This window comes from Monodelphis domestica, chromosome 6 (genome assembly GCF_027887165.1).
Source record: "Monodelphis domestica isolate mMonDom1 chromosome 6, mMonDom1.pri, whole genome shotgun sequence".
Lineage (NCBI taxonomy): Eukaryota > Metazoa > Chordata > Mammalia > Didelphimorphia > Didelphidae > Monodelphis > Monodelphis domestica.
This window is the reverse complement of record NC_077232.1, coordinates 173557059-173577751: the sequence shown is the minus strand read 5'-3', so window position 1 is coordinate 173577751 and position 20693 is coordinate 173557059. Positions and strand designations below refer to the sequence as shown.

General features: G+C 40.2%; 1 protein-coding gene across 2 annotated transcripts in view; it reads left to right on the top strand.

Moving 5' to 3' along the window:
* The first annotated feature begins 9077 nt into the window (after positions 1 to 9077).
* MGAT4D (MGAT4 family member D) overlaps positions 9078 to 20693 on the top strand; it is a 135924-nt gene continuing 124308 nt past the window's right edge. Inside the window, exon 1 of one of the 2 annotated variants that reach the window (XM_007496299.3) lies at positions 9078 to 10242. In XM_007496299.3, coding sequence (XP_007496361.1) covers positions 10152 to 10242 — 91 coding nt within the window. In that variant the 5' untranslated portion in view covers positions 9078 to 10151. The remainder of the gene's footprint in view (positions 10243 to 20693) is intronic. The other variant, XM_007496298.3, reaches the window with a different exon arrangement.

Genomic DNA, 20693 nt, shown 5'->3' with positions numbered 1-20693 from the left:
TCAAGCAGTTGTTTTTCTTCTGTGTTTCTACTCCCACAGCTCTTCCTCTGGATGTGGATAATGTTCTTTCTCATAAGTCCCTCAAAATTGTCCCGGATCATTGCATTGCTACTAATAGAGAAGTCCATTACATTAGATTGTACCACAGTGTGTCAGTCTCTGTGTACAATGTTCTCCTGGTTCTGCTCCTTTCACTCTGCATCACTTCCTGGAGGTCATTCCAGTTCACATGGAATTCCTGCAGTTCATTATTCCTTTGAGAATAATAATATTCCATCACCAACAGATACCACAATTTGTTCAGTCATTCCCTTCATTTTCCAATTGTTTGCCACCACAAAAAGCAAGGCTATAAATATTTTTGTACAAGTCTTTTTTCCTTATGATCAAGGAGATTATGCTCTAATTGGGGGAGACAACACATAAAGGAGAATTCAAGGAGATGTTGAGATAGAGTCCCAAGAGGTACTGATTAAGAGTGATGCTCACCCACACAGGTAGACTGTAGACTGTTGAACAAGTGGCATCCAAGTTGATAGGGACAGAAGTGTTCAAGGCTGGGGCTAAACCCTCCAGAGCTTCTAAAAATTAAAGAAGGGCAGTGGCGTCCTCCTGTTTCCTGAGATCTGTCCAGAGGGAACACAGAAGGTTGAGTCAGGATGTTGCCTCTAATCATCTTCTGCACTTATAAGAACTTGGATCTCTGACCCACATGCCCACCCCAAATTCCTTAGGGTAGGAGTATTGTTGTGGACTTGTGGCTATTTGGACAACAAAGACCCTTTCTCCCTCATTTTCCTAAGAACACAACCCCAATAAAAATCTGTATATCCTTATTCATTAGGGCTATTTCAACTACCATAGAGATATGAAGGTGTGTGGGGCAGTAGATAGCGTGCCAGGCCTAGATTCAGGAAGACTCTTTTTCATGAATTTCAAATTTGGCCTCAGACAGTATCTGGTCAAGTCATTTAATCCTGTTTACCTCAGTTCCTCATCTTTAAAATGAGCCGGAAAAGGAAATGGCAAACCACTCCAATGTCTTTGCCAAGAAAACCTCCAATCAGGTCACAAAGAGTTAGGCACGACTGAAATGACTAAACAACAATGAATGAACATGAAATTAATTTTGACCTGTCCTTTCTGTCCTATTTGGCTGAAAGCTATTTAATGAAGGGTACTGCTTTGATTTAAAGCTGGATCTTCTATTTCAGGGATCTCAAATCCACAATGGCAACATTGGACTATCCTATCCCTGTCCTCCTCCAAGAATAGGGACCCCTCCAAAAATAATTATGTAGCCTTTTTAAGAGAGTAGAGCAAATAGAATAACGATAAAGACAAAACACACACATGCAAACTTGGTTTAAATTCCCTGTTCTACTTTCTAGCTTTTGATGGACCCTGACCACCTTTCAAGTGTCCCTGGTTTCTCTATCCTACCAATGGCATACGGTATCCTTCCCAGTTTAACTTTTTATCTTTTTCAAAAACTTCTTTTTCTCGGGCCTTCCCATTAGATTCCTAGTTAGGATTGCAATAAATATGCATGCTGTGGGGGTCATGGAATGGTGACTGTCTTTCTTTGGTCCTTTCCCATGTCATTCCGGCCTTCTCTGAGCTTTTTCAGTGCTGTCCTGGCTCAAGCCCCTTCCTTAGGGAATGACTTTCTGGTCTTTAGATTTTACATCCAATGAAGAAAAGGGGGTCTTTATTTATGTTCTAAAATATTCATAGCAGCTTTCTTTGTGGTGGCAAAGAACTGGAAATTGAGAGGATGTCCATCTATTGTAGAATGACTAAATAAGGTATAGCATATGATTGTGATGGAATTCTACTGTACCATGAGAAATAATGAGAAGATTAACTTTTTAAAAACACAGAAAGAACTCCTGAAATTATGAAGACTGAAACAAACAGAACCAAGAGAAGATTATATATAGCAACAAAAGTATCATTAGAAAAATATGTGTATATCCATCCCCAGAGAAAGAATTGATAAATAGAAACAAGAAAGACATAGTTTATATATATATATATATATTTATATATATATATATATATATATATATATATATATATATATATGTTCTTTTGACAAATGATGGCTTCTCTAGTATGGGGAGGGGAGGGAGAGAAGGAAACAAATAGAAATGCTAGTGTAACAAACAAATTAAAAAAAATTTTTAAGGAGAAAAGGGCACTACAATATAGTAACCAAAGAAAAAGAGGAAAGGAAGAACAAGATATATTGTTTAAGCTTTACAACAAACTTCTTACAGTAGTACAGTATAATTTCTCTTTCATAGTGAGTGGTATCACTTACTTTAGGGGTTCTCCAAGCTCCATTCATAACACAGATATGAATGGCATAAATGTGGTCCCTTTCTTTTTAACCATTCTGATTTCTGAACATTTATCTGTCTTGATTCATTACTGTTTTAACAAGTGGGTGGTGGGATGCCATATTGTTGAAACACTCCTTCTGAATGAGTTTTGATATTTTATGAACTATACAGTTCTGAAAACTTTTCATCCTGTGACTTAGCTTTCAAAAAGCAGGATTTAAATGCTATAGGGGAGAGGAGCATCATAAAATCTTTTCAGTTTGTACCTCCTTTTTAGGAAAAGTATCTTGTTCATTCTTTGGTTTTGAAAAGGACCAATGACATCATGATGTTTTGACTTGCACAGAAATTGAATTTAAGCGAGGGAAAATTGCAGAAAGTCATCAGCTTCTTTCTTCTGAAGTCATTGAAGTCCAGGGGCAAGATAAAAGTCAAGACAACTAGTGATGGCCCAGGATGCAGTGGATGACCTTGGCTGCTTCTATGTTTAGCCAAGCTCTAAGCTCTATAAAAAGCCTGCTTCAGCCATCTTCATGGCCACTGGAACAAATTGTTCTCATCTGCCCATTCTGCCAGAGAAATCTTCACCTGTTTGAATAGACATCCACTAAACTCACCTGAGTCACAAATGGGTTTGAGGCCTGTTAGTTACCCTCACACTGGTTTAGTCCATGTGCCGAGAAGTTTTTTACCAGAGCATGCTACAGCCATAGGTAAGAATTGGGTGAGAGATTGGACACCAAAGGTGGGTGAGGAAAAGTAGTAACAGGAGGATACGCTGGAAAAATGAGAATAATAAATGATATTTATGTAGCACATTTAGTTTTTCAAAGAACTTTATATACATTCCTATTTCCCTTTCCCTACCACCTCATTTGGAAAGTACTAACTATAGGAGATCCCATTTTATAGATAAGGAAACCATGGCCCAGCATTTAAAATGAATTGCCCATGATAACAAAATTAATTGAATGAATCAAAAAAGCTCTTATTAGGTACAAAGAATGTGCTAGGTTATCTTGCCCTGATCATAGAGATAATAATACTTACTATCAATCCCAGGCACTCTAGAGTACTTTTATTCTTTTCATAGAGATGCAGTGGATGTTCAGCAAGGATTAGCAACTCTGGTGTGAAGGCTTACCAAGCCCTTTTCAAGGCTGTTGATGTCCATCTGCCACCCAACTCTCCCCTGTGGCTCCAAGAAGCTGTAGCTGATAAACCCATCTCTGTAGATAGGGATAACAGATAGGCTTCAAACCTGTTGAGTTAGTGGAGTGTCTGCCCAGGCATGTAAAACTTCCTGCAGCAAAATGAGCAGATAAGAACAGTTTGTTCCAATGACCATGAAGACAGCTGAAGCAGGCACTGTAGACTTCTTGAAGCTTGGTTAGACATCACCAATGATGTAATTTTTGTCTCCTTTGAGTAATTGAGTAATTCTTTTCCAAGAACTTAGACCTTGAGTCATTCAACCAGTAAATCAAGTATTGGGTAGAGTGGTTATCTTGACAGAGGCAGGAGGTTCTGAGAGATCAATGCATTTTCCAAAGTCACATACCCAGTCTTCTTTTCTTTGTAGTTTATCTTCAAGCCCTGCTACTGGCATGTACTGACTGAGTGTAACCCTATAACTCTTTAGGACTGTCAAAATGAAAAAACAGTTGCTGGTCTGGATGAGTAGAAGAAATTTCCACATTGGGAATTCCCTAAACTAATGAAATCATAGGTCTAGACCAAACAAAACAAAAACCCTGTCTCTTAGGATTAGTAGAATTGAAAAAAGCACAAACAGACCCACCACTCTAAATGGTAGTCTAGCCCAATTTCTATAGTTAGATGTGGCTTAATGCCTAGAGTTCTTATCATGCTTTAAGGTTTGCAAAGCACTTTATAAATATTATGTAGCAAAGTACTGTGGATTAAGAGCTATGCCTAAAGAAGTCCTGGGTTCAGATTTGACCTTAAACACTTCCTAGCTGTGTAACCCTGAGCAAGTAACTTAATCCCATTCCCTAGCCCTTACCATTCTTCTGCCTTAGAACCAATCCACAGTATTGATTCCCCTCCTCCCCCAGTGTCATGCAAAACATTCTTCCATTTTGGTCATTGTTGTAAGAGTACACTCATATAAAACCCAAACCCCAAAATAAAACCAAAGATAAACTGATGTGAAAGATGACTCCAACAGTTCTTTCTCTGGAGGTGGATTGCATTCCCCATCATAAGTCTTTCAGGATTGTTCCAGATCAGTGCAGTGCTGAGAGTAGCCAACTTTTCACAGTTGATCATCATTCAATATTGCTGTTGCTGTGTACGATGTTCTCCCAATTCACAGTATTGATCCTAAGATGGAAGGTAAGGGTTTAATATATATAATATATTAAATTTATATTAATATATAATTGCAAACATATAATTATATATCATTTAATTTTAATTAATAATATTAATGAAGCCATCCACCAACTTCACAAAAGTTCCTAGTAGGTAGAACACTCAGAAAGGGGGACCAGGGACTGAGAGAAAAATGGGTGACAGGTAAAAATCTAAGGGAAGGAGAGCATAAGGCGAGAAGAAAGACACAAAGACAAAGAAAGTTCTAACATGAAGTAGTCTGACAGTGAGTTATCTCTGGTGAAGTAGAGCTTAACTAACTCTTAGCCCAACATACTGGTGTTTTTATTGGAGTAACAACAGTAAAGAGGGAAGGGAGTAGGATAATAAATAAAGGGTCTGATACATTACCATTATGAGGTAATCATCAGGAGATACAAATTGTGGGATCCTAAGACAATATGTATAGTTGACACCCGTTATCAGGAGTTTATATGGCCTAAGGCCATGATGGCAAACCTATGACATGTGTGTCAGCACTGATATACATAGTCATTTTCAATGGCACACTGCTGAATGGGGGCTCAGCACCCCTCGGGGCTGGGAGCCTCTTGCTTGCAGCCATGGCCATAGCCATGCCCTGGCCTAGCCTCAGGGGGAAGGCTGCTACACACACTGATTACAGGGATGGGAGCGAGTGGCAGGTGGCCAGTGCTAGATGGCTGGGGCACGTGGGGTATGGGAAGGAGCCAGCTCAGGCAGGCAGGCAGGCTAGTGGGCAGCACCCCCAGGCCAGCCAGCTGGGGAGGGGCAGGGCCAGGCTTGTGGAAGACTGGGCAGGGCTCTGACCCACTTGCAAGGGAGGAATGCCTGGAACTGATGACCAGACACTTTTAGCACCCTGAAAAATATAGCAATGGCTTTACTCACAATTTTCCCATTACACACTTTTGTGAGACCTTATTCTCAGCATTAAATAATATCAAAACCAACAAAAGAAACAGCTTGACAGATGAAGCTAGTAGCACTTGCTTGGGCTTGAAGTGTACAAAACACCCACCTTCAAAAAGCTTTAGCCAATGAAATTCAGCAACAAAAAAGTCACTAATAGGCAGGTTAGTTAAATAATTCCCCCTCCCCTTCACTTATTTTAGTTCAGGGCACCCTATACAAGCTAAATAATATCGAGACCAACAAAAGAAACTGACAGATGAACAAAGAAGTCACTAAGCAGGTAAGTTAAATACTTAGTTTTTGGTTCATTAAATATAGTTATATATTATAATTATACATTTTTGTTATTTAAACTATAAATATTGCAAATTTATGGGTTTTTTTTCTCAAAGTGACACACCACCCAAGTTATTCTCAGTTGTTTGGTGAATTTTGACACACAAAACTCAAAAGTTTGCCCATCACTAGCCTAAGGCATCTAAGCTTGTTTGATACAAATGTTAAGGAGACTGAGATGGTTGGTCAGTTTTCTAGGAGTATAGTCTCAGGAATGGGTTAGGAATTTGACATGGTTTTAACTGAAGGTTACAGGAATCACTCATCAGAAATATATCCATGAGGCTGTTAAATGAGCAAATTGTGCATAAGAGTCATTTTGAGTACCCCTAAAATATTATCAAGATTTATATGTGCCTGGACTGCTATAATTAAATATATACATATTAATCTTTACCTTCTATCACATATATTTATACACAAATATATATATATGTATACATATACACATTACATAATAGTCCTGGGAAGAAGGAACTATTGTTGTCCCCATTTTACAGATGAGGAAAATGAGACAGTAGTTAATGAGTGACTCAGGATAGCATAGCTAGTAAATAAATGCCTGAGGCTGGATTTGAACTTTGGTCTTTCTGACACCAGGTGCAGCCCTCTATCCATCTGCCAAAGAGATAATAGACATAAAGCTTTTTTGTGTAAAATAACGAATGAACTAAATAATTCATTCATCAGCTAGATTTTATTTTTAATTGGCTGGCCTATTCAATCAAAATTATTAAGCCAGCCTCAGAGTAAACAGAGCCCACTGAGACCTCAAGGAAACTTCAATGATCAAGTGAAGTATTGTCCTCCTTACCACAGGTGAGCCATGCCTTCTCTTTTGAAATGCAGATTCCTGAGGGAAGGGCTAATGTATTCATAAGCTCTTTAGTACTGAAATAACTTCAAAAATAACTTAACCCATTATACATCATCTAATCATTTTATAAACTAAGGAAGCTAATGGTGAAGGAATCTGTCTAGGTCACTTAGCTACATAGAAGGTTCGGTAACAGGTTTTGAGAAAATTGGAACCCAGGTTTCCTAATGGAAAATCCAGTGTTCTTTCAACTGCACTATTGTGGTCTTATACTGCAACCACTTTGTAACTCACAGTTCAGTGGAAATTAGTTTTTTAGATCTGTTTTCCTCTATGTTAGAGGAGGTGGGCAGCTGAAGATGCTATGTCATGGGGAGAAAAAGACAAAAAAGGAAAAAGGCCACAAAAAGAAACAGAAACTACACAGGCCAGCTATGTCTATTTTAATATTTTGACCATGGGGTTGGCTCTGATGTCACTTTGAAAATGGACCATTCAGGGCATGGACAGAAGAGGAGATGTGATGGGCTCTCCTTTGCACGGGTTCATATTTAGATATATAGTGAACCTATCACAAATAGTAAGAGTTCAGGTTACTATACAAAATGAGCTGCAAAGCACCCAGCAGGATGCTTCTCCTCATTTTTAGTCTTCAAAAAACTGTAGCTAATCATGGCCCTTGGGGACCTCCTCCTGTGACTTGCCCCATATCCTCCTCATGCCCATGTGGACAAAATGAAGCTGTTAAAGATGGTCAGAAGTGTTCCTGAGTAAAGTGCTTACTCAGTCCTAGGAATTAAAAGTCTGTGGAGCAGGGAAATAGTTACAAGTTTTGTCCTCTGTCAGCCACCCCCACCTGGATCCAGGTTTCATTGTTTCAGTGTGTGTGTGTGTGTGTGTGTGTGCTCAAATTACATAAAGAGACACAGAGAGAAGAACAGAGAGAAAAAGGGAGTCAGAGAGAAGTTCTCTGGATATTTTAGTGTTGAGGTGGGAGAGAGCAATATTAGAAAGCAGGAGCAATATCTGGCAAGTTTGCAGGATTGTGCTCTAGACAAAAGTTTATTTCAATTAAACTAGTATTTATTCAGTGCTTACTATGATCATATTCCATAAATGGAAATTAAGGCATTCCACAGAGAAAGGGGACTTACTAGTCCCCCTTACAAGGGGGAGATAGGAAAGGAACTGGTGGATTTAAAGAAGAGAAGGAAGGGAAATCATAGGATTTAGAGCTACAGGGATCAGCTGGTCCTCTAGTCCATTTTCTCTTATTTTACAGAAAAGGAAACTGAGATCTAGAAGACTTAAAGTAATTCATTCAAAGACCTACAGTTATTAAATTGTGGATTTATATTAAGATTTCCAGTTTATTTAGAATTTGCCATGACTAACATTTTGTTTTTTGAAACTATAAACAAAAAAAGTTATGTTAACTTGGAAATAACACAGAACTACCAAAGTAGTCAGAAAAATCACTCTTTAATCAGGAAAGGGATAAGTCCAATATAAGTCCCATATTTACTCAAAGTCTGGCACTGAAACTTTTACAGGGTCTACGTCCTGAACCCTGGGGACATTAATCCCTGGGAGTGACACCAGGCTAGATGATGACTCCAAGTAACAAAAGAATTTGGGCAACCTATATACCTTTCAGGGAGATCCAGGACAGATGGTTGACATTACAAGGAAATGACAGTATTCAAACTATACAAACAGAACATAAACAAGCTTGGGAAAGGAATCATAGCCAGAGACTAGGGTATAAAGGAGGGAGCTACTTACAATGAATACTAAAAGGATGGTCCCAGGCCAGGTGTGGGTCTTCTTGGGAAAGGGTCTCTGATACAATGGGGAAGACTACCTAAGACAAAAAGAGTACTTGGCATTTGCTTAGCCCCACATAAGTGGGATTGTCATTTACCTTAGGATTCATTATTCAGTTTGAAACTCCTTGGGATCCGGAACCTGTACAAGCTTTGGAGTCTCCAGCTTATCAGCTAGTCCTAAAACTCGGAGTTCATCAGATCTTACTAGGCTACAAGTTTGGGGTTTCTGGATTTCATGTTGACAGTTACCAAATGGGAAAGTCTTTCACAATTTTTGATCCCCCTTCTCTTTTTTCTCCCTTCAAGTTCAGACATAAACATTACAGCCATATCAAAATATTTTGGTTCAGATAGTCTTTGTAGAATTTCAAGGATAACCAAGAGGGAGGGAGATATTGAGAATGGAGAGGGGAAGGAGGGAAGATGAGAGGGGGTTAGGGAGGAAGATGATGGGACTGGAGAGGAGGAGAGAGAGATTTAAAGACTAGGAGATGGTGGGGCTGGAGAAGAGAAGAGGAGAGGGGCATAGAAAGGAAGACGGTGGGAATGGAGAAGGGAAGAATTTAATGGGGAGACATCCCCGATTCCTTTCTTCATTCCATTTGGTAGGGTTTACTAACATTTTCCCAGTAGGGAGTAGGCTCCTGGAACCTTGACGTTTCCTATTTGTCTTTGAAGCACATTGCCTAAGTCAAACCAACAAACATTTATTAAGTGCTTAGGATGTGCCAAGGACTGTGTCCGGCAGGGAGTAGCCCCTTAATAAATTATTTATTGAATATACTAGAGAATTTAGGGAGATGGTAGACCTGGAGAGGGGAAGGAGACATGCTATCAAACGTTTAACAACCGGCTCTGAGGAGGAAAAAAAAAGATTCAGGACAGGTTTAATCCGCATTAACATTTTCGTCCTCACTTTCTTAAGACTAGATAATCAACTGAACAAATAACTCCACCTCTTCTTTTGGGGGTTATGCCCACACTGAAAATTTAACAACAGGCTCGAGTATACTATTGGACTGGTTCCACTTCGGCCCAGAAGAGGGAAGGTGAGAGGGAATTAGGGAACTAGATGGTAGGGCTACAGAGGGGAACATTAGGGTACGGAGTTTGGCTAGAAGGAAGCAGGCAGGCCAGTCTGAGCCGCTTCACTTGACTCCAACCGCTCGCTCTCCCCACAGCGGTCTCTGCACGCGGGGGCTGTGGCCTGGGAGGCGGGGCCCGCTCCCCAGAGCTCACGCCCCGCGCACTCTGCCTGGTCTGCCTGGTCCCGGCTGTTGCCCCTTCCCGGTGTCTTCAAAGGTCCCCAAGGAAGGAGCGTCGGAGTCCGCGCTCAGCCACTGTCCTAGCGGGTCCAGCGCGGCAGGTGCTAAAAGAGGACCGCGAAGTTCGGCGCTGGGTAGCCGTGGCTGCGGCGGCACTTGGAGCGCAGGAGCCATAGCCGCTGCCGCCGCCGCTACTCATCCCTCCTCAAGCCTGGGGGAGGCCTCGAGGGGACCCCGAGAGGTCCCGGGGGGTCGGGGCTATGAGATGAGGCTCAAGTCCTGGAGTTTGCTTGCCCTGCTGACGCTAGGCACCTTTCTCTCCCTCTCCTGGCTCACTGAATGGGAACGTCGGAGAGGTAAGGGTGAAGATCGCCGTCTCAGTGAAGTGCCCTCTCTCCAAGCTGGGATCGCTTAGAACCTCGCCCATTCCCAGGCCCCTGGGGAATGCGTTTTTCTTTTCAAGTAGACTTCCCAGCTCTTTCCCTTGGCGCCTTTAAGGGACTCTAGGAGCGAACCTTGCGCTCCAGCCCAACCACCGAGCACGAGCTTTTCCTAAGGGCCGCCTCACGCGCTCAGTCAGGAGGGGAGCATCTGCGGTGCCCCTGGCGCCTGTTTCCTGCCCCTGCCAGCCCCTTCTGTTGCTTCTTGCTGCCCTGCTCACTTGTGCCGTTCAGTGCTCCACTCTACTCCTACCGCTGCTGCACCTCTCTTCCACCACCTCTTCTCTTTGCGCCCTTTTTTTCATGCCCCCGCTCCCTGGCCCCTGCCTACTGCAACCATTCCCTTGGCTGTTTGGGGAGTTGAGAAGGAGTAGTGCCTGCAATTTCATTTTCGCTGGGAATTTCTTTTTAAGGCAGTCAGTTAACATCCTGAAAATGTCCTGATTTCTATAACTTTAGCTCCCAAGGGTATGGAAGAACCTCTAGATGCCATTAGAAAGACAGATTTAAAAAAAAAAAAAAATATATATATATATATATATGTGTGTGTGTGTGTGTGTGTGTGTGTGTATATACATACCCATGCAGCCAGAATGAATATTATTTTCTTTGCTCTCATAGCTTATCTTTCTTAACTTTTTAAAAATCCTTACCTTCTATCTTAAAATAATACTGTATATTAGTTCCAAAGCAGAAGAATGGCAATGGTAAGGCAATGGAAGTTAAGTGACTTGTCCATAGTCACAAGGCTAGGAAATGTCTGAGGTCAAGTTTGAACCCAGGACCTCCTGTCTTTAGGCTCTTAATTCAAGGAGCCACCAACCTAGCTTCCCCCTTCTGTGTCTCATTCTTTTTAAAAATATATAATTGTATTTAAAAAAAAATATTTTCCTAGGGCTACATGATTCATGTTCTCTCCCTCCTCTCTTCCTTTCCCCTTCTATCATTCTTGAAGTATGGCATAATGCAAAGAATCAGGCGACTTGGGCAAAAATCCCACCTCTCCCTGCTTTCAATATGCTTGACCTTGGATAAGTCACTTAACTCCTTTGGTTTCAGTTCACTTACTTATCTGTACAATTGAGAGTTTCAGCCTAGATTTCCTCCGAATTCCTCACATCCTCACAAGCTCATGGTCAAAGATCCAAAGAATTCTTAAATGCTTACTCCATATCTCAGTCAATGTTTCTCCTCTGATGGAACTTTGTAATTAATCAGCTATATCCTCCCCCTCCAGAATGAGTGACCTTATAAATGAATTTAAATCTTTCAGTAACTTTTTCTGAAACACAAAGGTAAAGTTTTTGGTAATTTTTTTTCAACCAAAATTGGTGAATCTGAGTTAGGCTGACAGTGAGTGACTTTGGAGGCTGATTCTGTATCTACAGTTTCTCTAGAAATCCTTGTGAAATGATTGAAATTGTCTTATGACTTTGAGAAACCCGCTGGAATTTTTTATTTGAAGTATGCCTTTGATTTGCAAATTCAGTAATTTGAGTGTACTTTGAAGAAATTCTAGAGAATTGGGAACTATTTGTTATGGTAATAAAAGGGGAACTGTTTGCTCTGGTCCTTTCTGGGAAGCAGTGAGAGGTCCCTGGTCTATACCCTTTGAATCTCTTTAGATGGCTGTGTGACTTTGGGTAAGTCTTTTTTATATTTCTGAACTTCAGATTTCTAATGTGTAAAATGAGTGGTTTTGACTAGATGATTATTTCCAAAGTGCCTTCCAACTACAAATCCTATAATTGTCTTTAAAAATCTTGGTTATAACTTGAGATATAATGAATGCAACAAATCTAAGATAAGAGAAAAACCAAACTTAATAAAAACATTTTATTGTCCTAGACTATGCACATATATGGAACCCACGTCTGGTGACAGAACTAGCAGGTGACAAAGAGTGTTCACATCTAGAAACATTCAGTTTGGTATTTGGAATAGGGCAATTCTGAAGTAACCCAAAGGTTTAAAAGAAAAAGTCCTCTGGTACTAAATGAAATCTTAAATGGATTCCCAGATTTAGGACTAGAAGGGATTTTAAGAGATCCTTGAGTCAAACCCTTTGCTTGTACATAGGAGAAAATTTAGAAAAAGTGAAACAAAAATTTCCTTTTTATCATGAACTTAACAAACAAACATTTCAGCATTTAAAGAATGGAAAGGATTATATATGAGACTCCGAACTTTTATTATAAACTTTTAAGTGTAGAGGCAGCATGGACACAGTGAATAAAGAGCTGACCTGGAGCCTAGAAGACCCAGATGGGTTCAAGTCCTACCTCTTGATTTTAAGGCATTCTTTCTTCTTGGCCTCTCTGAAGCATATGCCACTGTTTCCCCCTGGATAACTCTGTCTTTTCTGGGTTTTCATGACACTGCTCTTCTTGGTTTACCATCTACATCTCTGACCATTCTGACTCAGGTTCTTCTTTTATTTATTTATTTTTTAGGGATAGTGCATTTATTTATTTATTTTCAACTTTGAAAATTTAATTTAATTAATTAATTTAGAGTATTTTCCCATGGTTACAAGATTCTTATTCTTTCCCTCCTCTCCTCCCAGCCCCCCTCCTGTAGCCAACACTCAATTCCACTGGGTTTTACATGTGTCCTTGATCAAGACCTATTTCCATATTATTAATATTTGCACTAGGGTGACCCTTTAGACTGACTCAGGTTCTTCTGCTGGATCATCATCCATATCACATATCCTTCCAGTCTCCATCATGGGTTCTCTTCTCTTTTCTTTCTATACTCTCTCTCATTTGGCCATCTCATAAGTTTCTGTGAGTGTGATGACCATTCTCTACAGATGATTCCCAGATCTATATATCTAGCCTTAATCCCTCTCCAGAGCTCCAGCTTCACATCATCACCCTGCTATTGGACATTTAGAACTAGATGTCCCATAGACATCTCAAACTCAGTGTGTCCAGAATAGAACTCATTGCTGTATCCCCAAACCAACACCTCTTCTAGACTTCTCTAGTACTGTTAAGGGCCCTACCAGGTTTACAATCTCAGTGTCATCCTTGACTGCCACCTCATCCTACACATCCAGTCAGTTGCTAAATTTTATAATTTATGTGTTAGCATCTCTCACATACATCCATTCACATGACAATAACCCTAGTTGAATTTTTTTACCAGTTTTTACCTGCCCTGTTTTAATATCTTCTTAATTTATTCCCCTATTTCAAAACACTCTCTACTCTAATATATTGTTCTAACAGATGGGAAAGAATTTTTTCCCCCTAAAACATTTGTTGTTCTATCATTTCAGTTGGATTCTTCATGTCCTTATATGGGGTTTTCTTGCAAAGATCCTGGAGAAGTTTGCTTTTTCCTTCTCCAGCTCATTTTACAGATGTGGAAACTAAGGCAAATAGAATTAAGTGAATTGCCCAGAGTCACATAACCAGTAAGTAGTGTGTCTGAGGCTGGATTTGATTTCAGGAAGATGAGTCTTCTTGATTCCAGGTCTGGCATTCTATCCACTGCACCATCTTAGCTGCCCCTTATTTTACAAATTAGGAAAATGAGGCCAAGAGAGATGTGAAATATTTTGCCTAGCACGAAAATAGGCTTGGAATTGAAACCTCTACCCTCAAGACCTAAACCAGTGTTGTGTGATGTTCCTTAAAATTCTGTTCATGGACTTCTTTTCCTGAGATCACATCCAATATCATAGTTTTAGTCATTGTATCTATACATGACTCCAAGTTCTTGCTGTCTATCATTGACTTCTCTCCTGAGCTCCAGCTTTTTGTCCTTAACTCTCTGCTTCATGTCCTTTTAGCCCTTGAAATCAATTATGTCAAAAACAGAACTTGTTATCTCAACCCCACACAAATGTCTGTCTCTACTCCCTATTGTACTTATTGTAGTATAGTGGATAGAGCACTGAATCTGGAATCAGGAAGACCTGAGATCAAATCTGGTCTCAAACACTAATACTGGTGTGACCCTGGACAAGTCATTTAACTTCCTTTTGCCTCAATTGTTGTTGTTTAGTCATTTTTCAGTTACACTCAACTCTTCATGATCCCATTTGGGGTTTTCTTGGCAATGATACTGAAGTGGTTTGCCATTTCTTTCTTCAGTTCATTTTATGGAAAAGAAATTGAGTCAAACAGGGTTAAGTGACTTGCCCAGGATCACACAACTAATAAATGTCTGAGGGCAGATTTTAACTCAAGAAGACGAGTCTTCCTGACATCAGACCTGGCCCTCCATCCAACGTGCCATCTAGCTTCTCCTAAAACTTCAGACTTAAAGTGAGATTAATAATAATAATGATAGGTAACATATAACACCTACTATGTTCTAATGCTAAGTGCTTTACTGATATTGTCTCATTTGATCCTCATCACAATCCTTAAGAGTCACTATTATTATTATCCCCATTTTATAGATGAAGAAACTGAGATAAAGGTTAAGTCACTTGCTCCCACAGCTAGTCAGAATCTGAGACAAAATTTGAACTCGAATCTTCCTGACTCTAAGTCCAATGCTCTATCCATGTGATCATCTAAATTATATCAATCCATTTTCCTCCTGTCCTGAAAGTCACAGAATTTAATAAATCAAAGCTTGTGGGAATTTCATGAATCAGCTAATCTAACTCATACATGAAAAGGAATCCCAAAGACTCCAAAATGCTCAGCAAGCACCCATATAGCTTCTACCTGAAGATATCTTATACCAGGGAACCCACCACTTCTAGAAGGCAGCCTGTTCTACTCTTGAGTTGTTCCAGTTGTTGGGAAAGTTTTCTTTTTTCCTTCTAGCAGACCCCAATTTTTCTCTGTGCAATTGGCTCTTTTTGAGAATTGAATATTCAGAAGAAAATAGTATCTCTCAGAAATGCCTCTTTCTGTCCTCTGATACTGTCATCACTCAGGTCCAGGTCCTTCACATCTAACACCTAGACTATGGCAGAAGCCTGATGGTTGGCCTCCTTGCCTCAAGCCTTGCCTCACTCCAGTCCATCCTCCACTCAACTGTCAGATTGATCTTTCCAAAGCACAAACTTGGCCTTGTCACTTCCCTATTCAGTCAATTCCATGGAGCCCCAGGATCTCCAGGATCAAATAGAAAATCCTATTTGGACCTTTGCATTCCTGCCATCCCGGACTTCTTACACTATTCTCCCCGCTATGTTCTCTTTGATCCAGTGACCTTGGCTTCCTTGCTGTTCTAGAAACAACCCACTTTATCCCCAAGAATGTGCATCTTCACTGATTTCCCCTATGCCCAGAATTAACTTCTTTCTCAACTGTTTCCTGCCTTCCTCAACTTCCTTCAAGCCTTAGTTAAAAACTCTCTCCTTCTGCAAGAGCCTCTCCTCATCTTCCTTAATTCCATTGCCTTCCTTTTGAGATTACGTCCAAGTTCTCCCATAGGTATACACTTGTTTGTACATTAAGTGTTTGCATGTTTCCTCCTACATTAATTTGTGATCTCCTTGAGGACAGGGACTATTTTGCCTTTCTTTATATACCCAGTTTTTAACACAACAGTGCCTGGCATACAGTAGGTTCTCAGTAAATCCTTGCTGACTTGCCATACTCTTAATTTCTGCTCTCTCAGGTCAAAGTCTAATGTCCCTTCTGGGTGGCAGACCTTCAGATACATTGAGTCTGCTTTCATATTCCAGCCACTTTCCCCCCCAGAATAATCTTAGAGCTCTTGACTGACTTCTAGATCTGATATTCTCCTGGATCTGATATTCTTCTTAATATAATTCCCCAGATATACAGTAACTAGGATTAAGTGTAGCAGAACCGTTGACTCTATAAACCCCTTCCATTGTCATCTAAGATTGGTTAACTTTTTTTTCTCCTACCTTTTTTCACTCACATTGAGCTTGTGGTCTATTGAGATCCTTGCATCTTTTTCAAATTGCTATTTAGTTGCATCCCTCCCCCATCTTGTATTTATGAAGATGATTTTAACCCAAACTTTAAGACTTTACATTTATACCAATTCCATTTCATTTTTATAAACAAGAAAGCTTTTACTAAATGACAAGTCTGATGCTTAGTGCTTTACAAATATCATCTCATTTGATCCTCACAACAACCCTGGGAGGTAGGTGCTATTTTTATTTCCATTTTATAGCCCAGGAAACCGAGGCAGACAAAGATTTAAGTGTTCCCCAGGGTCACACAACTAGTAAGTATTTGCAACTGGTTTTGAACTTACATCTTCCTGATTTGAGGCCCATTGCTCTATTCACTGGGCCACTTAGTTTATTAAATTTAGCTAAATACTCTAGCGTGTTTGTGAGCCTATGGCATTCCCCTTCCCCTCTCCATGCACACCTGAGGACATTTCTCATATCATTTGCCCCTCTGCCTAGCAGCACAGTGGGAGTGCTTCCTCTCTTCCCCTGTCTGGGGTAAGGCTAGGGGCCTACATGTGGCAGGAGGCTTGCAATTTGGGCACCTGGTCTCTAAAAGGTTTGCCATCATTGCTTAAGCACAGCAGGATCTTTTTGGATTCTGACACATCCCACATCTTAACTACTGTACTCAGTCTTGTCATTTTCAAATCTTATAAGTATGTCATCTATGTCACTGATAAAAAAAAAAAATTTGTTAAATAGCAGAGAGGACCAGGGACAGATCCCTGGCTCATTCTGCTAGAGACTTCCTTCTCAGCTGATGTTAGCTTTCCTGCTCCTTCTACACAGTTATATATCTACTTTCTGGACTCTACCACAAGAGGTTGGATTTTTTTTTTAAACCTTATGTTCCATCTTGGAATCAACACTGTATATATTGGTTCTAAAGCAGAAGAGCAGTAAGGACTAAGCAGTGGGAGTTGTGAATTGTCCAGCATCACCTAGCTAGGATGTGTCTGAGGCCATATTTGAATTCAAGATATGCCTGGCTCTTACAAGAGGTATTTTTGATTGCTAGTCATCTCTTTGGATATCTTCCTGATTTCATGTTTCAGTAGGGGGAAAGATTTCTCTGACTGCTTAATCATATTAATCATGCTGAAATCACATTATTTAATGAATCGATTTTCTTATTTTCCTTTCCTTAAATCTGCTTGATCTATTTGGACTACAGCAGTAGTTATCTTACTTTGGACCTGCCACTTTGTAAAGCAAAACTTTTATTTTATTTAGATAACACTACTATGCAGATGGTTCTATAAGTTTAGCAGAGATGAAATATATTTAATAAGGATATCAAACCTTGTAACATTCTGCTTCCCTGCCAAATTATTGGTTGGTTGTTGTCCTTCGTACTTGAAGAGGACCTAAAGGACATCACTCATGATGTTTTGTGACACATACAAATTGAGCTTAAGTGATGCAGGGGTGCACAAAGCCATCAGACTTACTCTCTCTTCCAGCATCATCAAAGTCCGGTGATAAGACAAAAGTCAGGACGATTGGTGCTGGCCTGGGATACAGTGGATGACCTTAGCATCTTTGATGTCTGGCCAAGCTCTACATGCTCCTCCATAGCACTTACTTCAGCCTCTTTCACGGCTGTTGTAATAAAGTGTTCTTATCTGTCTACTTCACCAGAAGTCTTTTATGTTTGGGGTAGACACTCCCCTAACTCACCAATGGGTTTTGTTACTCCCAACCTGGTTTAGCCCTTCTGCCAAGATGCTTTACTGGGGTGTGGCCGCTTCACATGCTACAGCTTCTTAGAGTCACAGGTGAGAACTGGGTGACAGGTAGACACAGCAGAGGAGGAAAGCAGCCCTGAAAAGAGTTCAGCAGTCCTATCACCAGATGTATACTCTTCCCTGAACATCCTATACATGCCACTAAATTGTACAACTTTTGTTGAGAAGATATAGTTAGACCAACACTTCTTTGTGAAGAGAAAGACTTAGATGTAGTCATGTTATTTAGATCAGTAGCACAAATAGATGAGTGATATAAAATCAAAATGAACTTTGCAAGTTGAGTTAGGGACCCTTGTGGCTGGGTTTAGCTAGGCTCACAGAGTTGAGATTCGTGAAGAATACTTAAGAATAGAAATACAATAACCCAGTGCAATTGCTTATCAGCTCTGGGAATGGGGAAGCAAGAGGAGAGGGAGAAAAAATGAATCACATAACTTTGGGAAAATATTTTAAAATTAAAAAAACCAAACATAAAGTTATTGGTGACTAAAAAAATTCATTAAGAAAACAAAAGAAATACAAAAACATTGTAATAAATATGGGCAGTCAAGTACAATAAATCCCCACACTGGCCATAGCCAAGAATGTCTATGTCTCATTCTGCATAATGAGGGCAACATCTCTCTATAAGTGGGTAAATAGCTTTCTTCATCAATGGCACTGACTCTTTCATTTTGCATAGTAAGAAACTGAGGTCCACAGAATTTCAATGTTTTGTTCAGGATCACCTGGTGTATTAGAGGGTTGGCTTGGGTGTTATGGAGAAGGAGTTGATGATGTATGCCCAGAAGGTAGAAGGAGGGTGAGATGGAAATATGTCTCCTCATTAAACCTGCCTTTACTCCCTCTAATAACTGGTCTTGTAGATAAACCTCTTGCCTTGGGGAAAGAGAGAGGAATTAGCTCTCTGCCTCTTCCACTGTGACTATTTCCTTCACTCACAAGGAAATCAATTTAGGATAAATGACAATCTTTATTCTAACAATTATGGTCAGGGTTAAAACAGGAAGATGTCTGAAGGGTTAGAGTCTAGAGGAAAGGGGAAAGGAAGTCTTTGTCTAAATCTCCCTTCTCTCCCTCCAGAGTTGAGAGACTCAGGCTTGGCAGCCTGGCTTCTGAGAGGTTCAGGTTTGGTGACCCCTGATCTTTGTCACAGCAGAGCAATGTCCAGACCCAGGGTGTCAAGGAGCTGTGAGAAATCTTGTTAGGGCTGCTTCTTATTCTTCTCAGGTTTCTGCCACACTTCTTGGGATCTTTGAGGGGGGACAGTGATCAGGTCAGAATCCAGTCTCAGATCAGACTTTCCCTTTTGAGAGACCAATGGTTTCCACCCTTAGAATCTCCTCCCTCCAGATTCTAATCCTCTTCAGCCCTTCCTCCATTGTGGATGAGAAGCATTTGCAGCTTTCCAGACTGTCATTCAAGCCCTTAGATGAATTAGACCTCTATCACACTGGGTAGTAAGCAGTTCAGCTAGGACATGAATTTAGGTCCTCTGATCCCAAAGTCAGCCAAATTCCCCATTATATCACACTTCCCTCATTTGCTTCTGAATGTTTCCTCTCCTATATAGTCTAGATTTCAGTGTTCTTGGAGGAGTATTGTTGCATAATGGCTAGAGAGCTAGCCTTCAAGCCAGGCAGTCCTGGGTTCCTGTTCCTCTTTCTGCCATCTACTCTCTCTAGTACTTCAGGCAACTTCTCCAAACTAAAAATTGTATAGAAGATGCCTCTCTAATCCATACGAGTAGTTTCCTCCTCCTAGAATTCCTTTTACTCATGAAATCACAGGTCCAGGTCTCATCTCTATTTAAATGAAAATCATTATAGTTGGTATTTCCATTGTTCTGCTTTTTTATACTCTGATCACTTCCTGTTTAGTTTTCTCACATTTCTTTGGATTCTTCATATTTGTTACTTCTTATGGTGCAATAACCACCAATTACACTCCTTTGACACAATTTTTCAGCTGTTTCTTGATCATCAGACCTGGGGGGTGTTTCCAGCTTTGGAGCCTATTATGAATTCTGCTGCTATAGCTCCTTTTGTGCAGAGAGCAACTTTTCCCCATGACTCTTAACATCCTTTAACCTTTGTGCCATGATCAGTTTATATATTTATAATATATATGTGTATGTGTGTATATATATATATATGTGTATATATATATATATATATATAAAATCAATCTCCTTAAAGGGTTATTATCACACACTCCACTCATCATAATAGTAATAGGATTGATTACTGGGATGACTCATAGCCAATTAAAGGTGAACATTTATTTAGTGTTTCTGCTGACATTTGTAGGCAGTGTGGTTTACTGTTGGCTCTGGAGTCAGAGACCCAAATGCCTGCTCTGACCCTCACAATATAGGGAATCTTGGGTAAGTTCTTTTACCTTTCTGTGCCTCGGTCTCCCCATCTGAAAAATGAAGGGATTGAAATAAATCAGGGCTTTTTCACCTTCTTGTGTTGAACATGGAGTCAAGAAGCCTTGAGTTCATATTCTACAGCAGATATTTACTAGCATTGTGACCCTTGTCAAGTCATGTAACTGCTGCTTGATTCAGTTTCCATATCTGGAAAATAGTGATAATAATAGCACCTACCTCCCAGAGTTGCAAGAATTAAAGGAGGTAATGCATATAAAGTGCTTTGCAAACCTTAAAGCACTATAGAAATGCTAGCTGTAGTGATGATGAT